The following is a 17,002-nucleotide window of genomic DNA, read 5'->3' on the forward strand; positions in this document are numbered from 1 at the left end:
ATCAATCCTGTCTCATTACACAGGACCAGATCTAGGACCGCTTGTTCCCTCGTAGGTTCCATTACATACTGTTCTAGGAAACTATCGCGGATACATTCTATAAACTCCTCCTCAAGGCTGCCTTGACCGACCTGGTTAAACCAATCAACATGTAGATTAAAATCCCCCATGATAACTGCTGTACCATTTCTACATGCATCTGTTATTTCTTTGTTTATTGCCTGCCCCACCATAATGTTACTATTTGGTGGCCTATAAATTACTCCTATCAGTGACTTTTTCTCCTTACTATTCCTGATTTCCACCCAAATGGATTCAACCTTATCCTCCATAGCACCGATGTCATCCCTTACTGTTGCTCGGATGTCATCCTTAAATAACAGAGCTACACCACCTCCCTTACCATCCACTCTGTCCTTCCGAAAAGTTTAATACCCTCGGATATTTAACTCCCAGTCGTGACTATCCTTTAACCATGTTTCAGTAATGGCCACTAAATCATAGTCATTCACGATGATTTGCGCCATCAACTCATTTACCTTATTCCGAATACTACGAGCATTCAGGTAAAGTACACTTATGTTGGCTTTTTTACCTCTGTTCTGAATCTTAACACCTCGATCAGTAACCTCTCCTAAGTTATATATCCTCTTAACCTTTCTCCTAATTTTCCTTGTCGTTGAACCCATATCTTCATGTAACAACCTGCCGCGTCGCTTACCATTAATGTTTTCACTTCCCGTTTTATTTCTTTTAGTATTCCTGGTCCTATTCACTGAGCTCCCCTCAGTCACTGTACCTTGTAAGGTTGGAAAGTCCAGTGAAGAGTGGTGAAGTGGTAGTAGGAGTAATAGAGAAACTATCTTGTACAGGAATACAGTTTATCTTGGGTAATGATATAGCTGGATTGCAAGTGGGAGTGATGCCTACTGTGGTTGATAAGCCAGTGGAAAATCAGACAACTGAAGTGTTGAAGGATGGATATCCTGGGATTTTTCTGGATTGTGTAGTAACCAGGTTGCAAAGTCACAGGTTAAGCCAAGAGGAGAAATCGAAGAGTGAAGATGAAGTTGAAGTGCAATTATCAGGAACGATTTTTGATCAGATGGTTAAAGAAGAGCAAGAACAGGTGGAGGATGAGGCGGATATTTTTAGTTCAGGAAAATTGTCGGTTACAACAGAAAGATGAAGAAATAAAACGGATGTATCAGAAAGCATACATGGACGAGGAATCTGAGTGTATACCAGAGTGTTATTACCGTAAAAGTAATGTCTTGATGAGAAAATGGAGACCTTTACATATGCAGGCGGATGAAAAGTGGGCAGAAGTTCATCAAGTAGTATTGCCGGTAGGGTACAGAAAGGAGGTGTAGCGAGTTGCACATGAGGTTCCAGTGGGAGGTCATTTGGGAATAAGACAAACTCAAGCTAAAATCCAGAAACATTTTTATTGGCCTGGACTACATAAAGATGTAGTTAAATTTTGTCAATCATGTCACACATGTCAAGTGATAGGGAAACCTCAAGCAGTGATAAAACCAGCACCCTTAATACCCATTCCAGCATTTGAGGAACCTTTTGATTGCGTACGACCGCTTCCTAAAACAAAAAGTGGGAATCAATATCTTTTGACGATAATGGATGTGTCTACTAGGTTTCCAGAGGCCATTCCAGTATGTAATATTACAGCTAAAAAGATTGTGGAGGAGTTACTTAAATTCTTTACTAGATATGGACTACCCACAGAAATACAATCGGATCAAGGATCAAATTTTACCTCAAAAGCTATTCAAAGAAGTTATGGATAGCTTAGGAATAAAACAATTTAAATCAACTGCATACCATCCAGAATCACAGGGAGCATTAGAAACGTGGCATCAGACATTAAAGACAATGTTGTGGGCTTATTGTCACGATTATCCAGAGGATTGGGATGAAGGAATTCCATTCGTACTGTTTGCACCTAATGGGTCAACCAAATTTAGTCCTTTTGAACTAATGTTTGGTCATGAGGTAAGAGGACCACTTTAATTGATTCAGGAAAAATTGGTGGGTGAGAAATCGGAAATTACATTATTGGATTACATGTCAAATTTTAGGAAACGATTAAGTAGAGCAAGTGAATTGGCTAGACAACATTTGAAAGTTGCACAAAATGTGATGAAACATGTTGCGAACAAGAAATCCAACGTTTGTAGTTTTGCCAGTGGAGATAAAGTTTTAGTGTTGTTACCAGTGGTAGGTGAACCTTTAAAAGCTAGGTTTTGTGGACCTTATCAGATTGAAAGGAAATTAAGTGAGATGAATTATGTGGTAAAAACACCAGATAGAAGGAAGACTCTCCGAGTGTGTCATGTGAATATGCTTAAAAGGTACTTTGAAAGGGAAGGAGAGAAAAAGGAGGAAGTTTTAATGATTCTAACTCAAAGTGACGAACCAAATCCAGATGACTGTGAATTTGACAAACCTCAAATTAAATTGGACAATGAGGATGTTCTTAAAAATTGGGATAAATTGTTGAGTTATCTTCCAGAGGAAAAACAAACTGACCTGAAAGAGTTATTGATATCACGTGGGCAAGTTTGTAGAGATAAATTGGGAAGTACTAAAATGGCTATACATGATGTTGATGTGGGAAATGCTGTTCCAATCAAACAACATCCATATAGACTTAACCCTTTAAAATTGGCACAGGTTAACAAAGATTGAGAGTATGATTAAAAATGGCACAATTGAAGTGGGTTGCAGCCAATGGAGTTCACCCATAGTGATGGTGCCTAAACCAGACGGTACCCAACGGTTGTGTGTGGACTATAGAAAGGTTAATGCAGTTACAATAACGGACTCTTATCCTGTCCCACGTTTGGAGGATTGCATTGAGAAAGTGGGACAGTCAGCTTTTATTTCCAAATTGGATTTACTTAAAGGTTACGGGCAGATACCTTTATCCGAATGGGCGAAGGAGATTTCAGCTTTTGTGATTCCAGATGGTATATATCAATTCAAAAGTTATGCCATTTGGCATAAAAAATGCCCCAGACACATTTCAACGGTTAACTAACAAAGTTGTTTCAGGATTACCCAATTGTGCGGTATATGTACGACGATCTGGTAATTTTCAGCCAGGCATGGAAAGAACATTTAAAATATCTATTGGAGTTATTCGATTGACTTCAGGAGGCGGGTTTGGTGATAAACCTCGCCAAAAGTGAATTTGGAAAAGCCCAAGTCACTTTCCTTGGCCAGACAATCGGACAGGGTCAAATGGTCCCACGGGATGTGAAAACAAAAGTTATTGGGGAGTTTCCGGTACCCTCGACACGACGAGAAATAATGCGATTTCTTGGTATGAGTGGATTTTACCGGAAATTTGTCCCAAATTTTAGCAGTGTGGTCACTCCACTGATGGACTTGCTCAAGAAGCGTAACAAATTCCAGTGGACAGAGGAGTGTCAACAGACATATGATGGCCTGAAGGCTGCTAACTACTGCTCCTCTGTTAGCCATCCCAAATTATACAGAACCATTCAAAGTGGCGGTTGAAGCGAGTGATGTGGGTGTAGGTGTAGGTGCGGTGCTTCTACAAGACGACGACGAAGGGCTAGAGCGACCTGTTGGTTATTTTTCAATGAAATTGAATTCTCACCAGAAAAAATATTCCACGATTGAGAAGGAGACTTTGAGTTTGGTGCTGGCTTTGCAACATTTTCACATTTATGTGACCAGCAATCCGTCTGACACCATTATATATACTGATCATAATCCATTGACATTTTTGGAGCGATTCCGGAATAACAATGCAAGGCTGTTTCGCTGGAGTTTATTGTTACAGCCATTTCATTTCAAAATAGTACATGGTGGCAGGATGGGAAAACGTGATAGCCGATGCTTTGTCACGAATGTGATGAACAGAAGGATTTCAGTTGGAGGAAGAAGAACGAAGAAAAAATGGACTATTATTATATCTGTTTGCTTGTGTTGTTTTTTGCAATGATACAGTATATTTACTGTGTGCATTTCTTAAAGGATGGTGAAAAGGTGAAAAATGAAACCATCTTGAAGTTGATGGTTTATTTTTTTTTCTGGGGGAGGTGTCATGAGAATGTTGCTTTAAGAAATGTTTGGCTGCTCATGTTACTGCAGTGATGTCAGAGTGTGGGTGGAGCCGAGCTCTGGTTCTGCTTTTTAGTTTCACTTTGAGAAAAGCTTGAGTGTGTCTTTGTCTTTTTGTTTTTGTTTTTCAGTGTGTTGCAGCTGAAGTCAGCCAAAGCAGCTGTATTGTTGAGCTCTCTGCCATGAAGGACTATCTCTTAATCATTTGGTGAATTCAGAATTATAAATGTTTTCAGTATTGAATGTAAACCCTGATCACAAAGAACAAAGAAATGTACAGCACAGGAACAGGCCCTTCGGCCCTCCAAGCCCGTGCCGACCATACTGCCCGACTAAACTACAATCTTCTACACTTCCTGGGTCCGTATCCTTCTATTCCCATCCTATTCATATATTTGTCAAGATGCCCCTTAAATGTCCCTATCGTCCCTACTTCCACTACCTCCTCCGGTAGCGAGTTCCAGGCACCCACTACCCTCTGCGTAAAAAACTTGCCTCGTACATCGACTCTAAACCTTGCCCTTCTCACCTTAAACCTATGCCCCCTAGTAATTGACCCCTCTACCCTGGGGAAAAGCCTCTGACTATCCACTCTGTCTATGCCCCTCATAATTTTGTATACCTCTATCAGGTCGCCCCTCAACCTCCTTCGTTCCAGTGAGAACAAACCGAGTTTATTCAATCGCTCCTCATAGCTTATGCCCTCCATACCAGGCAACATTCTGGTAAATCTCTTCTGCACCCTCTCTAAAGCCTCCACATCCTTCTGGTAGTGTGGCGACCAGAATTGAACACTATACTCCAAGTGTGGCCTAACTAAGGTTCTATACTGCTGCAACATGACTTGCCAATTCTTATACTCAATGCCCCGGCCAATGAAGGCAAGCATGCCGTATGCCTTCTTGACTACCTTCTCCACCTGTGTTGCCCCTTTCAATGACCTGTGGACCTGTACTCCTAGATCTCTTTGACTTTCAATACTCTTGAGGGTTCTACCATTCACTGTATATTCCCTACCTGCATTAGCCCTTCCAAAATGCATTACCTCACATTTGTCCGGATTGAACTCCATCTGCCATCCCTCCGCCCAAGTCTCCAGACAATCTAAATCCTGCTGTATCCTCAGACAGTCCTCATCGCTATTCGCAATTCCACCGACCGTTGTGTCGTCTGCAAACTTACTAATCAGACCAGTTACATTTTCCTCCAAATCATTTATATATACTACAAACAGTAAAGGTCCCAACACTGATCCCTGTGGAACACCACTGGTCACAGCCCTCCAATTAGAAAAGCATCCCTCCATTGCTACCCTCTGCCTTCTATGGCCTAGCCAGTTCTGTATCCACCTTGCCAGTTCACCCCTGATCCCGTGTGACTTCACCTTTTGTACTAGTCTACCATGAGGGACCTTGTCAAAGGCCTTACTGAAGTCCATATAGACAACATCTACTGCCCTACCTGCATCAATCATCTTAGTGACCTCCTCGAAAAACTCTATCAAGTTAGTGAGACACGACCTCCCCTTCACAAAACCGTGCTGCCTCTCACTAATACGTCCATTTGCTTCCAAATGGGAGTAGATCCTGTCTCGAAGAATTCTCTCCAGTAATTTCCCTACCACTGAAGTAAGGCTCACCGGCCTGTAGTTCCCGGGATTATCCTTGCTACCCTTCTTAAACAGAGGAACAACATTGGCTATTCTCCAGTCCTCCGGGACATCCCCTGAAGACAGCGAGGATCCAAAGATTTCTGTCAAGGCCTCAGCAATTTCCTCTCCAGCCTCCTTCAGTATTCTGGGGTAGATCCCATCAGGCCCTGGGGACTTATCTACCTTAATATTTTTTAAGACACCCAACACCTCGTCTTTTTGGATCACAATGTGACCCAGGCTATCTACACCCCCTTCTCCAGACTCAACATCTACCAATTCCTTCTCTTTGGTGAATACTGATGCAAAGTATTCATTTAGTACCTCGCCCATTTCCTCTGGCTCCGCACATAGATTCCCTTGCCTATCCTTCAGTGGGCCAACCCTTTCCCTGGCTACCCTCTTGCTTTTTATGTACGTGTAAAAAGCCTTGGGATTTTCCTTAACCCTATTTGCCAATGACTTTTCATGACCCCTTCTAGCCCTCCTGACTCCTTTCTTAAGTTCCTTCCTACTTTCCTTATATGCCACACAGGCTTCGTCTGTTCCCAGCCTTTTAGCCCTGACAAATGCCTCCTTTTTCTTTTTGACGAGGCCTACAATATCACTCGTCATCCAAGGTTCCCGAAAATTGCCGTATTTATCTTTCTTCCTCACAGGAACATGCCTGTCCTGTATTCCTTTCAACTGACCCTTGAAAGTCTCCCACATGTCAGATGTTGATTTGCCCTCAAACATCCGCCCCCAATCTATGTTCTTCAGTTCTCGCCTAATATTGTTATAATTAGCCTTCCCCCAATTTAGCACATTCATCCTCGGACCACTCTTATCCTTGTCCACCAGTACTTTAAAACTTACTGAATTGTGGTCACTGTTACCGAAATGCTCCCCTACTGAAACATCTACCACCTGGCCGGGCTCATTCCCCAATACCAGGTCCAGTACCGCCCCTTCCCTAGTTGGACTGTTTACATATTGTTTTAAGAAGCCCTCCTGGATGTTCCTTACAAACTCTGCCCCGTCTAAGCCCCTGGCACTAAGTGAGTCCCAATCAATATTGGGGAAGTTGAAGTCTCCCATCACCACAACCCTGTTGTTTTTACTCTTTTCCAAAATCTGTCTACCTATCTGCTCCTCTATCTCCCGCTGGCTGTTGGGAGGCCTGTAGTATACCCCCAACATTGTGACTGCACCCTTCTTATTCCTGATCTCTACCCATATAGCCTCACTGCCCTCTGAGGTGTCCTCTCGCAGTATAGCTGTGATATTCTCCCGAACAAGTAGCGCAACTCCGCCTCCCCTTTTACATCCCCCTCTATCCCGCCTGAAACATCTAAATCCTGGAACGTTTAGCTGCCAATCCTGCCCTTCCCTCAACCAGGTCTCTGTAATGGCAACAACATCATAGTTCCAAGTAGTAATCCAAGCTCTAAGTTCATCTGCCTTACCCGTAATGCTCCTTGCATTAAAACATATGCACTTCAGGCCACCAGACCCGCTGTGTTCAGCAACTTCTCCCCGTCTGCTCTGCCTCAGAGCCACACTGTCCCTATTCCCTAGTTCTCCCTCAATGCTCTCACCTTCTGACCTATTGCTCCCGTGCCCACCCCCCTGCCATACTAGTTTAAACCCTCCCGTGTGACACTAGCAAACCTCGCGGCCAGGATATTTATGCCTCTCCGGTTTAGATGCAACCCGTCCATCTTATACAGGTCACACCTGCCCCGGAAGAGCTCCCAGTGGTCCAGATAACGGAAACCCTCCCTCCTACACCAGCTGTTTAGCCATGTGTTTGTCTGCTCTATCTTCCTATTTCTAGCCTCACTGGCACGTGGCACAGGGAGTAATCCCGAGATTACAACCCTCGAGGTCCTGTCTTTTAACTTTCTGCCTAGCTCCCTGAACTCCTGCTGCAGGACCTCATGCCCCTTCCTGCCTATGTCGTTAGTACCAATATGTACAACAACCTCTGCCTGTTTGCCCTCCCCCTTCAGGATTCCCTCTACCCGTTCGGAGACATCCTGGCAAATCCTGTGCTTCTGTTTGAAGGTTTGTTAAGTCTTCTGGGTGTTAAAAGGACAGCTTAAAGGATTACGTAGTGTTGTATTCTTTGCGGGTTATTTTTGAATTAATGGATGCTAAGATATTCACTGTTTGTTTTAAAAAGGTTAACTTGAGTTCATAGAATAAACGTTGTTTTGCTTTGAAAGAGAACTTTTCCATTTCTGAAGGACCACACTTGTAGAGTGGGCTGTGTGCTCCCCATACCACAATCTATTAAAAGTTGAACTCCATGATACACTTTGGGGTTCTCTAAACCCTGACCCCCATAACACACTGATGAGAGCAGACCCAAGTGATGTATTTCCTTTCATTCCATTCTCCTTCGCACCAACCCAACCTACAAGCTTTTGAACCCTGTTTGCTGACCATGCCACCTAGGGAAGTCCCTGCTGTGGATAGAGACTTTTTGAAGGCAATGAACACCACACTACTGTCTCCAAAAGGACAGCCAAATTAACATCTTTAAATCGCAACTACAAGGGAAATTGTGAGACCAGCAAATTAATCCCAAAAACAAACTCCTCAGACCACATCCCTCTTTTATTTCCTTGGACTCTAATTTCATTGATTTATCCTTCCCCACTCCATGATCTATTTATGTGTAAAGTTTGAGTGTGTATCTGTGTGTGTGTGTGTGAAAGTTGGAGAGTGTTTTCTTATTTTAATTAGACTGGGTAAAGTATGAAAGAGCTAACCTCTTCCTTTGTTTTCTCTGTTTTTTTTAATGATCGCAGTGTATAAACCGTTAAACATTTACTGAATTGGCAAATTCATCCTTTCAGTCATTTGGAGTCCAGAACTTGAGTATGGCTGAAAAAATACATTTTGATGAAGCTTCTCAGCTGATGAATACAAGGCAAAAAAGCTTTAACAAAATGTATTTTCTTGGCAATATGCAAATATATCCTTTTCACAAAAACCCTGTTACAGTTGAATAAGGAAGAGGGGAGACAGTCCACCCCCACGCGTCAGATCGTAACAGGGGCTATGGTCAAATAATGAAAACAAATGAAGTATTCTGGTGTCTACTCACCATGCAAGAAACTATCTGATACAGAGTCAAATCCTTCTCGTTCATAGTGTGCATCTACAAGAGGTAATAAATGCATTAAAAATAAAGTATAAACTGAATACTGCAGGGACTTGAATGCATCACATAATACCATTAAGTTAATTAGCCTGGAAGAAGGCTTGCAAATCACAGAAGCTTCCCTTCGACATGAAAAACTCAGCTTTCAATCTCTCTCTGTTTTTTTTCGAATTGGTACACATAACCTTTCAGTAAGCAGGCGGTGAAGAAGACAAATGGTACGTTGACCTTCATAGTCAGAGGTTTCAATTACAGGAGCAGGGACGTCCTGCTGCAATTAAACAGGGCCGTGGTGAGGCCACATCTGGAATATCATATGAAGTTTTGGTCTTCTTTTTTGAAGAAGGATATTCTTGCATTGGAGGGAGTGCCGCGAAGGTTTACCAGACTGATACCTGAGATGGTGGGACTGATGTATGAGAAAGGATTGAGTCGGTTAGGATTATATTCGCTGGAGTTCAGAAGAATGAGGGAGGATCTCATCGAAACCTATACAATTCTAACACGACTAGACAGGATAGATGCAGGAAGGATGTTCCCGATGGAGGGGGTGTCTGGAACCAAGGGTGTAGTCCAAGGATATGGGTTAAATCTCTGAGGACTGAGATGAGGAGAAATTTCTTCACCCAGAGAATGGCCGGCTTGTTCCAATTTGTTACCACAGAATGTAGTTGAGGCCAAAACATGTTTTCAAGAAGTAGTGAGGTATAGCTCTTTGGGCTAAAGGGATCAAAGGATATGAGGGGACGATGGGAACAGGCTATTCAGTTGGAAGATCATAACGAATGACAGAGCAGGCTCGATGGGCCGAATGACTTACCCCTGCTCCTATTTTCTAAGTATGTTTCTATGTAATAACTGGTTGATAAATTCTACCTTACATTAGCCAAACTATTCTGACCCCATGAGAAGCCAGTGGCTCTCCAGAAACCCAATGGGGAGCTTTACTCCCACAATCTCGGAAAGTCCAGCAGATTTTTGTCCACCTTCTAGAGCAGCATCACCATGCTGGGCAGCATTAAAAGCCTGAAAGAGATTGGGTAATAAGATCTCAGCTGCTGGGACGAATGAGAAAGGGAATGGATGGAAACACACCATCCTCCATGTCCTACAAAATGTGGAAAGCCAACTCTAAGGAAGCACACTTCTTCCTATATGATGATCATACACTCCCGTCCAACTAATTTACACAGCAATTTGGAATGCTGCAAGAACCATAACCTGTCTCTCAATCACTCAGTCCAAGTGTCACGACATTCTGCTTAAGACTAAGTGGTCTATATTAGCATAGCTCATATTGTTTGCAGTCAGAGATCGACCCTTGTAGTGTGGTGATTGTCTCTTCCATATTCTCCATTTATCACCATGATACATGTATTTGAATCTTTCTACACCTTCAGGCCTCTGTAACTTAAGTTTTCCCTGTGTCCATTCATGTGTGCATTTGTCAGCCACTCCAGGCCCACTTTTATTACCATTTTTCTTCTTTTCTCCTTATTTATTTTGTAACATTGCCATTTATGACAGCTTGCAGTAAGCTAATTTGGCTGCCGCATTCTCTACATTGCAACAATGATTACACTTCAAAACTTTTATGGCTGTAAACACTTTGAGGTCTGATGGTTGTGAAAAATTGCTATATAAATGTAAGCCATTCTTTTTTCCCCTCCTAAACCACCCTCTCCAGTTGTTATGTCTCCTTTCATAGGCTAAATCATGGCTAATCTTTCAGTACTCCTCAATTTTCCTACTCTCCTGCCACCGTCCCAGGCTTGACTCCTTCTTAGATAAGTCTGCAGCTTCCCTCTGTGAAAATCTTGACATCTTTCAGAGGGCTCTTCACGGCATTTTGTACAGCCTTCTTTGGAGGAGCAATCCCAATGGCTGTCTTACTCCCTCGCTGGCTTTCCCACCCTAAAAAATTGGTGCAGGCTCATTCTTCCCACCTCCTTTACCCGAATAATCCATTTTGCATTTGACACCAAATTGGGTGGGAGGGTGAGCTGTGAGGAGGATGCAGAGATCCTTCAGTGTGATTTGGACAAGTTGAGTGAGTGGGCAAATGAATGGCAGATGCAGTATAATTTGGATAAATGCGAGGTGATCCACTTTGGTAGCAAAAACGAGAAGGCAGACTATTACCTGAATGGCCATAAATTAGGAGAGGGGAACGTACAATGAGATTTGGGTGACCTTGTACACCAGTCACTTAAGGTCAGCATGCAGGTATAGCAGGTGGAAGTGAAGGCAAATTGTATGCTGGCCTTCATTGCGAGAGGATTCGAGTACAGGAGCAGGGATGTCTTGCTGTAAACATACAGGGCCTTGGTGAGGCCACACCTGGAATATTGTGCACGATTTAATGGAAAATTTTCAAAGTGTCATTTGTGGTGGGTTTTGCTGGGAGTTCCTCACCGCAATCGAATGACACTTAGTCACTTTTTGGGCCCTGGGTACTTTCTCACTGGTTTAGCCCACATTTAGAGTGCGCGATTTAACTAAATGGGAACAAAGTTCCATAGCGAGTGTATTTAGCTGTGTGATACCGGCGCTCGCAGAGCCAAGAACACAATGCTATTAAATGTCATGGGGTAGATAGGGGGTCTCAGTGGGGAACTCCAGGTCGAGCCTGCATATAGCCCTGTTTTCTGCACTGACAAGATCCCCTCGCCGGAATTCCTCAGTGTTGCAAGAGATCAGGCTGCCATTTAAAAATGGAGCCCCCGTGTGTGATCCCCGACCCCCCCAAAGCCCCAACTCACTATGAGGGGTCCCCGGAACCCCCGCATCCAGCCAACACCCGTGCAGGACATTCCCAGTCCAATCGCCGCCATGCAAAAAAAAGCCACCTGCGCACCTTGTCTGTGCCACTCTGGCACCCAGTTGGCACTGCCAGGCGGGCAGGGCTAGGGGGCCAGGGTGGCACCAGTGGTGCCAAGGTACCAATCTGCCCTAAGGGCATGCACCTTTTATCCTCCAATTCCCCTGGGAGACCCCCACGAGTGCCGTTCAACATCTCACAAGTTTGCGCTTGATCATGCGAGGGGTTGCAAATCACGTAGATTCTGGGACTGGGGTCTCCCGGCTGCTGCAGACCATGTTGCACCATGTCTCTGGGGAGCTGAACTCAGAGTTCAGGCCACCATTTTGAAATGGTGCACTGATCTATAACTGAGAGCGTGGGTCAACCCTCCCATGTATCACAGCGGGGGTTGCAGGCAGGGGGGGGGGGGGGGGGGGGGGGAGGATGCAATGCCCGTGCCCCTGGCCAGTTTCCTCCCCCTTCCCAGTTGGTGAAGCTGGAGGCGATCGGAGCATCCCATGCACGTTGGCCCTGGCGCACACATCTTGCAGCCTCCCGTGCCTGCCTGGGCCCCATGTCCTGCCCATCCTGGCCGTCCCCCACATCCTCCTCATTGGACGAGGCCTGGCATTCATCCTCCTCCACCAGCACATAGCCCCTCTGCTGTGCAATGTTGTGGAGAATGCTGTAGACCCTCATAACCCTCTTAGCGCCAGACTATAGGGTCCCTCCAGGATGGTCCAGGCACCTGAACTAGGATGCCAGAACACCAGTCGATCACATCCTTGATCGCTGCACGGGCGTCATTGTAGAAGGCCTCCACATCGGCCGAAGGCCTTTGGATAGGCGCCATCATTCACGACCGCAGTGGATAACGCCTGTTGGCCAGGAGTCAGCCGGAGGGCGGGCGTCCTGGTCCACATTGAAATTGATGTATTGTGCTGCCAGGGCATACATGGCCTTCATGATGACACGGATGCACCTGTGCACCAAGCTCTGTGGCAATTCTCCACTCAGCACCAGTATGGAGCCCATGGCACAAAAGTGAGGGTGACTATCACCTTGACGGCCACTGAGCGTGGGTGTCCTCCCCCATTCCCCCATGGTGCCAGGTGTGCCATGATCTGGCAGATATGTTGCACTGTCTCCCTGCTCAACCAGAGTCTTCGGCGGCATGCCTGGTCTGGCAGGTCCTCGAATGACAGGTGCTGCTGGTACATGCGAGGCCTCATCCAACACCTCCTTTGCACCACCTCCCCCTTGGCCTGTTGGGTGGCCAGCTCTCCATCCTGAGCAGCTGTTTCCTGTCCGCTGTTGCACGCTCCGCTGTTTCATGGTCTGCTGTGGCACACTCCGCTGTTGCACGCTCCGCTGTTTCATGGTCCGCTGTGGCACGCTCCGCTGTGGCACGCTCCGCTGCTGCATGCTCCGCTGTGGCACGCTCCGCTGTGGCATGCTCCGCTGCTGCATGCTCCGCTGTGGCACGCTCCGCTGTGGCATGCTCCGCTGCTGCATGCTCCGCTGCTGCATGCTCCGCTGCTGCATGCTCCGCTGTGGCACGCTCCGCTGCTGGACGCTCCGCTACTGCACGCTCCGCTGCTGCATGCTCCGTTGCTGCACGCTCCGCTGTTGCATGCTCTGCTGCTGCATGCTCCGCTGTGGCACGCTCCGCTGCTGGACGCTCCGCTACTGCACGCTCCGCTGCTGCACGCTCCGCTGCTGCATGCTCCGCTGTGGCACGCTCCGCTGTGGCACGCTCCGTTGCTGCACGCTCCGCTGCTGCACGCTCCGCTGTTGCATGCTCCGTTGCTGCACGCTCCGTTGCTGCACGCTCCGCTGCTGCATGCTCCGCTGCTGCATGCTCCGCTGTGGCACGCTCCGCTGTGGCACGCTCCGTTGCTGCACGCTCCGCTGCTGCACGCTCCGCTGTTGCATGCTCCGTTGCTGCATGCTCCGCTGCTGCATGCTCCGCTGCTGCATGCTCCGCTGCTGGACGCTCCACTACTGCACGCTCCGCTGCTGCACGTTCCGCTGCTGCATGCTCCGCTGTGGCACGCTCCGCTGCTGCATGCTCCGCTGTGGCACACTCCGCTGCTGCACGTTCCGCTGTTGCATGCTCCGCTGCTGCAGCTTCCTCCTTCTTGAGCAGCTCCAGCTCATACAGCCGCAGGGCAGTCCCGGGGGCTCTTGCGTCTACAGGGGGTGAAAGGCTGACATATTAGCACGGTGTGTACTCCTGTGCCCAACCAGGTCCAATGGGCTGAATGGTGACCCCGGCTGGCACCGTGGACTCTGCCTCGCATATCCCCCTACCGCTACTTCTCCCTGCACCCTGGGCCCCATTGGTGCCGAGCACTTTGGGGGCCTCTGGCCCTGGTGCCCACCCTGCCATTGGCTGATGCTGCCCTTGCTAGCGATATGCTCTGCAGCCCCCGCCCGGTGCCCCCGAAGGGGCTAGAGTGGGTGTTGTCCTTGGGTGGGCTGCCTGATACCCCACTGGTGGGTGGTGGAAGGAGGGTGTGGTATGGCGGAGAGTGGGGTGCGGGCTGGGAGTTGTGGGGGGGGGGCGGGGAGGGGGGTGGGGGAGTGGGGCAGTGTCACTCTGCAGAACCAAGGCCAAGGTCGGTGGTCAGTGGGCTGCCCCGCAAGGTGGCTGCCTTGCAGGCTGCGGCAATGGCGGTCCGTACCTGGCCACCACCCCAGTCCTGTGGGAGTCACACCAGCCACACGGCCAGTTCCCCATCACCTCTCTCCTGCCTGGCGCTGACAGGGGCACCCCTCATCCCAGCCAGTCTGGCCCGGCAGCCCATGGTCATGCTATACTGTGTCCTACCTACTCTCTCTCCCTCATCAGCCACGATGCCAGTTTCAAGACTTTTAAAACCACAAGTGAATCTCGCTGTCAGAAATTCAGCCCATCGGAGGCGGAGATTCGTGGAGGCCCCGGAGAACAAATGTGAGGTAATGCATTTTGGAAGGTCTAATACAGGTAGGGAATATACAGTGAATGGTAGAACCCTCAAGAGTATTGACAGTCAGAGAGATCTAGGTGTACAGGTCCACAAGTCACTGAAAGGGGCAACACAGGTGGAGAAGGTAGTCAAGAAGACCGGCATGCTTCATTGGCCGGGGCATTGAGTATAAAAATTGGCATTTTCATGTTGCAGCTGTATAGAACCTTAGTTAGGCCACACTTGGAGTATAGTGTTCAATTCTGGTTGCCACACTAGCAGAATGATGTGGAGGCTTTAGAGAGGGTGCAGAAGAGATTTACTAGAATGTTGCCTGGTATGGAGGGCATTAGCTATGATGAGAGGTTGAATAAACCCGGTTTGTTCTCACTGGAACAACGAAGGTTGAGGGGCGATCTGATAGAGCTCTACAAAATTATGAAGGGCATAGACAGAGTGGATAGTCAGAGACATTTTCCCAGGGTAGAGGGGTCAATTACTTGGGGGCATAGGTTTAAGGTGCGAGGGGCAAGGTATAGAGGAGATGAACGAGGCAAGTCTTTTTACACAGAGGGTAATGGGTGCCTGGACTCGCTACCGGAGGAGGTGGTGGAAGCAGGGACGATAGTGACGTTTAAGGGGCATCTTGACAAATACATGAATAGGATGGGAATAGAGGGATATGGACCCCGGAAGTGTCGAAGATTTTAGTTCAGATGGGCAGCATGGTCGGCGCAGGCTTGGTGGGCCAAAAGACCTGTTCGGAAGAGACCCCCTCCCCTGCCCATGCGCGGGGATCTGACGCTCCCGCGCAAGTGCTGAACCGTGTCGCCCACGAAGACCTTTTGGTCCTGTCTGGCGTGGCACCAAAGTCCTTTCCCGGCAGTCGGTGGAGCGGAAACCGCTCTGGCGCGGGCCTAGCCCCTCAAGGTGAGGGCTTGGCCCCTAAAGGTGCAAAGACTTCCGCACCTTTGGGGCGGCCCGACGCCGGAGTGGTTCCCGCCACTCCATCACGCCAGGACCCCCCGCCCCGCCGGGTAGGGGAGAATCCCGCCCATGATCTTGATGGAAACTTGCTGAAGGGGGAGTATACTAGCCTGGCTATACCTTCCACCATTTGCTCATATCATCAAATCACACCCTGACCTGATTCCTCTGGAACCTCCGCTACATTTGAGCATCTCACCTTATTCCAACTCTCGCAACTCATTTGAAATCCTGGTTCTCCACTGACCACTAAAGAACCGTAACATTTTCTCATCAAGTTATTCTGGCTGTTTTCCTCCTAGCCTCTGTGAATTATCATCTTTAGCCATTTTAAACTCCATATTTCATTGTGTTCCCTCTCCTGAAGTCACTGCTCTCCTATTGTTCCTTCATCTCTCCTTCCATTAAAAACTTTCCAACCTATATTTAGAGTAAACCTTTTCACCTTTCCAGCTCTCAAGGCTTCGCACATAAGTCTTTGCGCCAATCATACATATATATTCCTTGTACTGCTCTCCCCCGCTTAACCCTTCTCCCTCCCAAACCTACCCACTTCCGTGTCTGCCTCTGGAAAATCTCTCTCCCAATTCACCTATGTGGCGCACAAAGACTCCGTGAGACGAATAGAGTGAAGTCGATGAGGCTTTATTCAGCGTGTCTGTTCCCCAGCAGCCCGATAGTAAACTGGCCTGCGGGGGAAGGCACCGGCTTCTTATACTTCGCCTTCAGGGCGGAGTATGAGGTCAACGGCCAACCAGGACCCGGGATCTGTCAGCCAATGACATTAGGGCTTCCAGTCCCACATGACCCCCAATACATACTACCACATTCACCCCTTGTCAAAAATGAACCCGGCGGGGTGATGCTTCGTATGGTGGTAAGGGTTTACTATCGGGCTGCTGGGGAACAGACACGCTTAATAAATTGTGGCGCACAAAGACTCCGTGAGACGAATAGAGTGAAGTCGATGAGGCTTTATTAAGCGTGTCTGTTCCCCAGCAGCCCGATAGTAAACTGGCCTGCGGGGGAAGGCACCGGCTTCTTATACTTCGCCTTCAGGGCGGAGTATGAGGTCAACGGCCAACCAGGACCCGGGATCTGTCAGCCAATGACATTAGGGCTTCCAGTCCCACATGACCCCCAATACATACTACCACAACCTACAACTGCACTTTCAAATTCCAACTCCCCAGCCTTTGACCCTCCATTCACCACGCAGTTCTGCAGCCACCGATCTCCTCATCCTCACCTCCACCTTCAATCCCTAGCTGCATTTAAACCATTACTCTCTCACATTGCTTGCACTGCCTAGTATGACTCTCATCTTCCACCCTTAGGTCCAA

General features: G+C 47.6%; 1 protein-coding gene across 5 annotated transcripts in view; it reads right to left on the bottom strand.

Moving 5' to 3' along the window:
• LOC140393878 (melanophilin-like) overlaps window positions 1–17,002 on the bottom strand; it is a 258,326-nt gene that overhangs the window by 137,305 nt on the left and 104,019 nt on the right. For all 5 annotated transcript variants that reach the window (XM_072480457.1, XM_072480466.1, XM_072480475.1 and 2 more), the window contains one exon: window positions 8,862–8,915. In XM_072480457.1, the coding sequence (XP_072336558.1) occupies window positions 8,862–8,915 (54 nt within the window). The remainder of the gene's footprint in view (window positions 1–8,861; window positions 8,916–17,002) is intronic.

The sequence above is a fragment of the Scyliorhinus torazame genome, chromosome 2, assembly GCF_047496885.1.
Source record: "Scyliorhinus torazame isolate Kashiwa2021f chromosome 2, sScyTor2.1, whole genome shotgun sequence".
Lineage (NCBI taxonomy): Eukaryota > Metazoa > Chordata > Chondrichthyes > Carcharhiniformes > Scyliorhinidae > Scyliorhinus > Scyliorhinus torazame.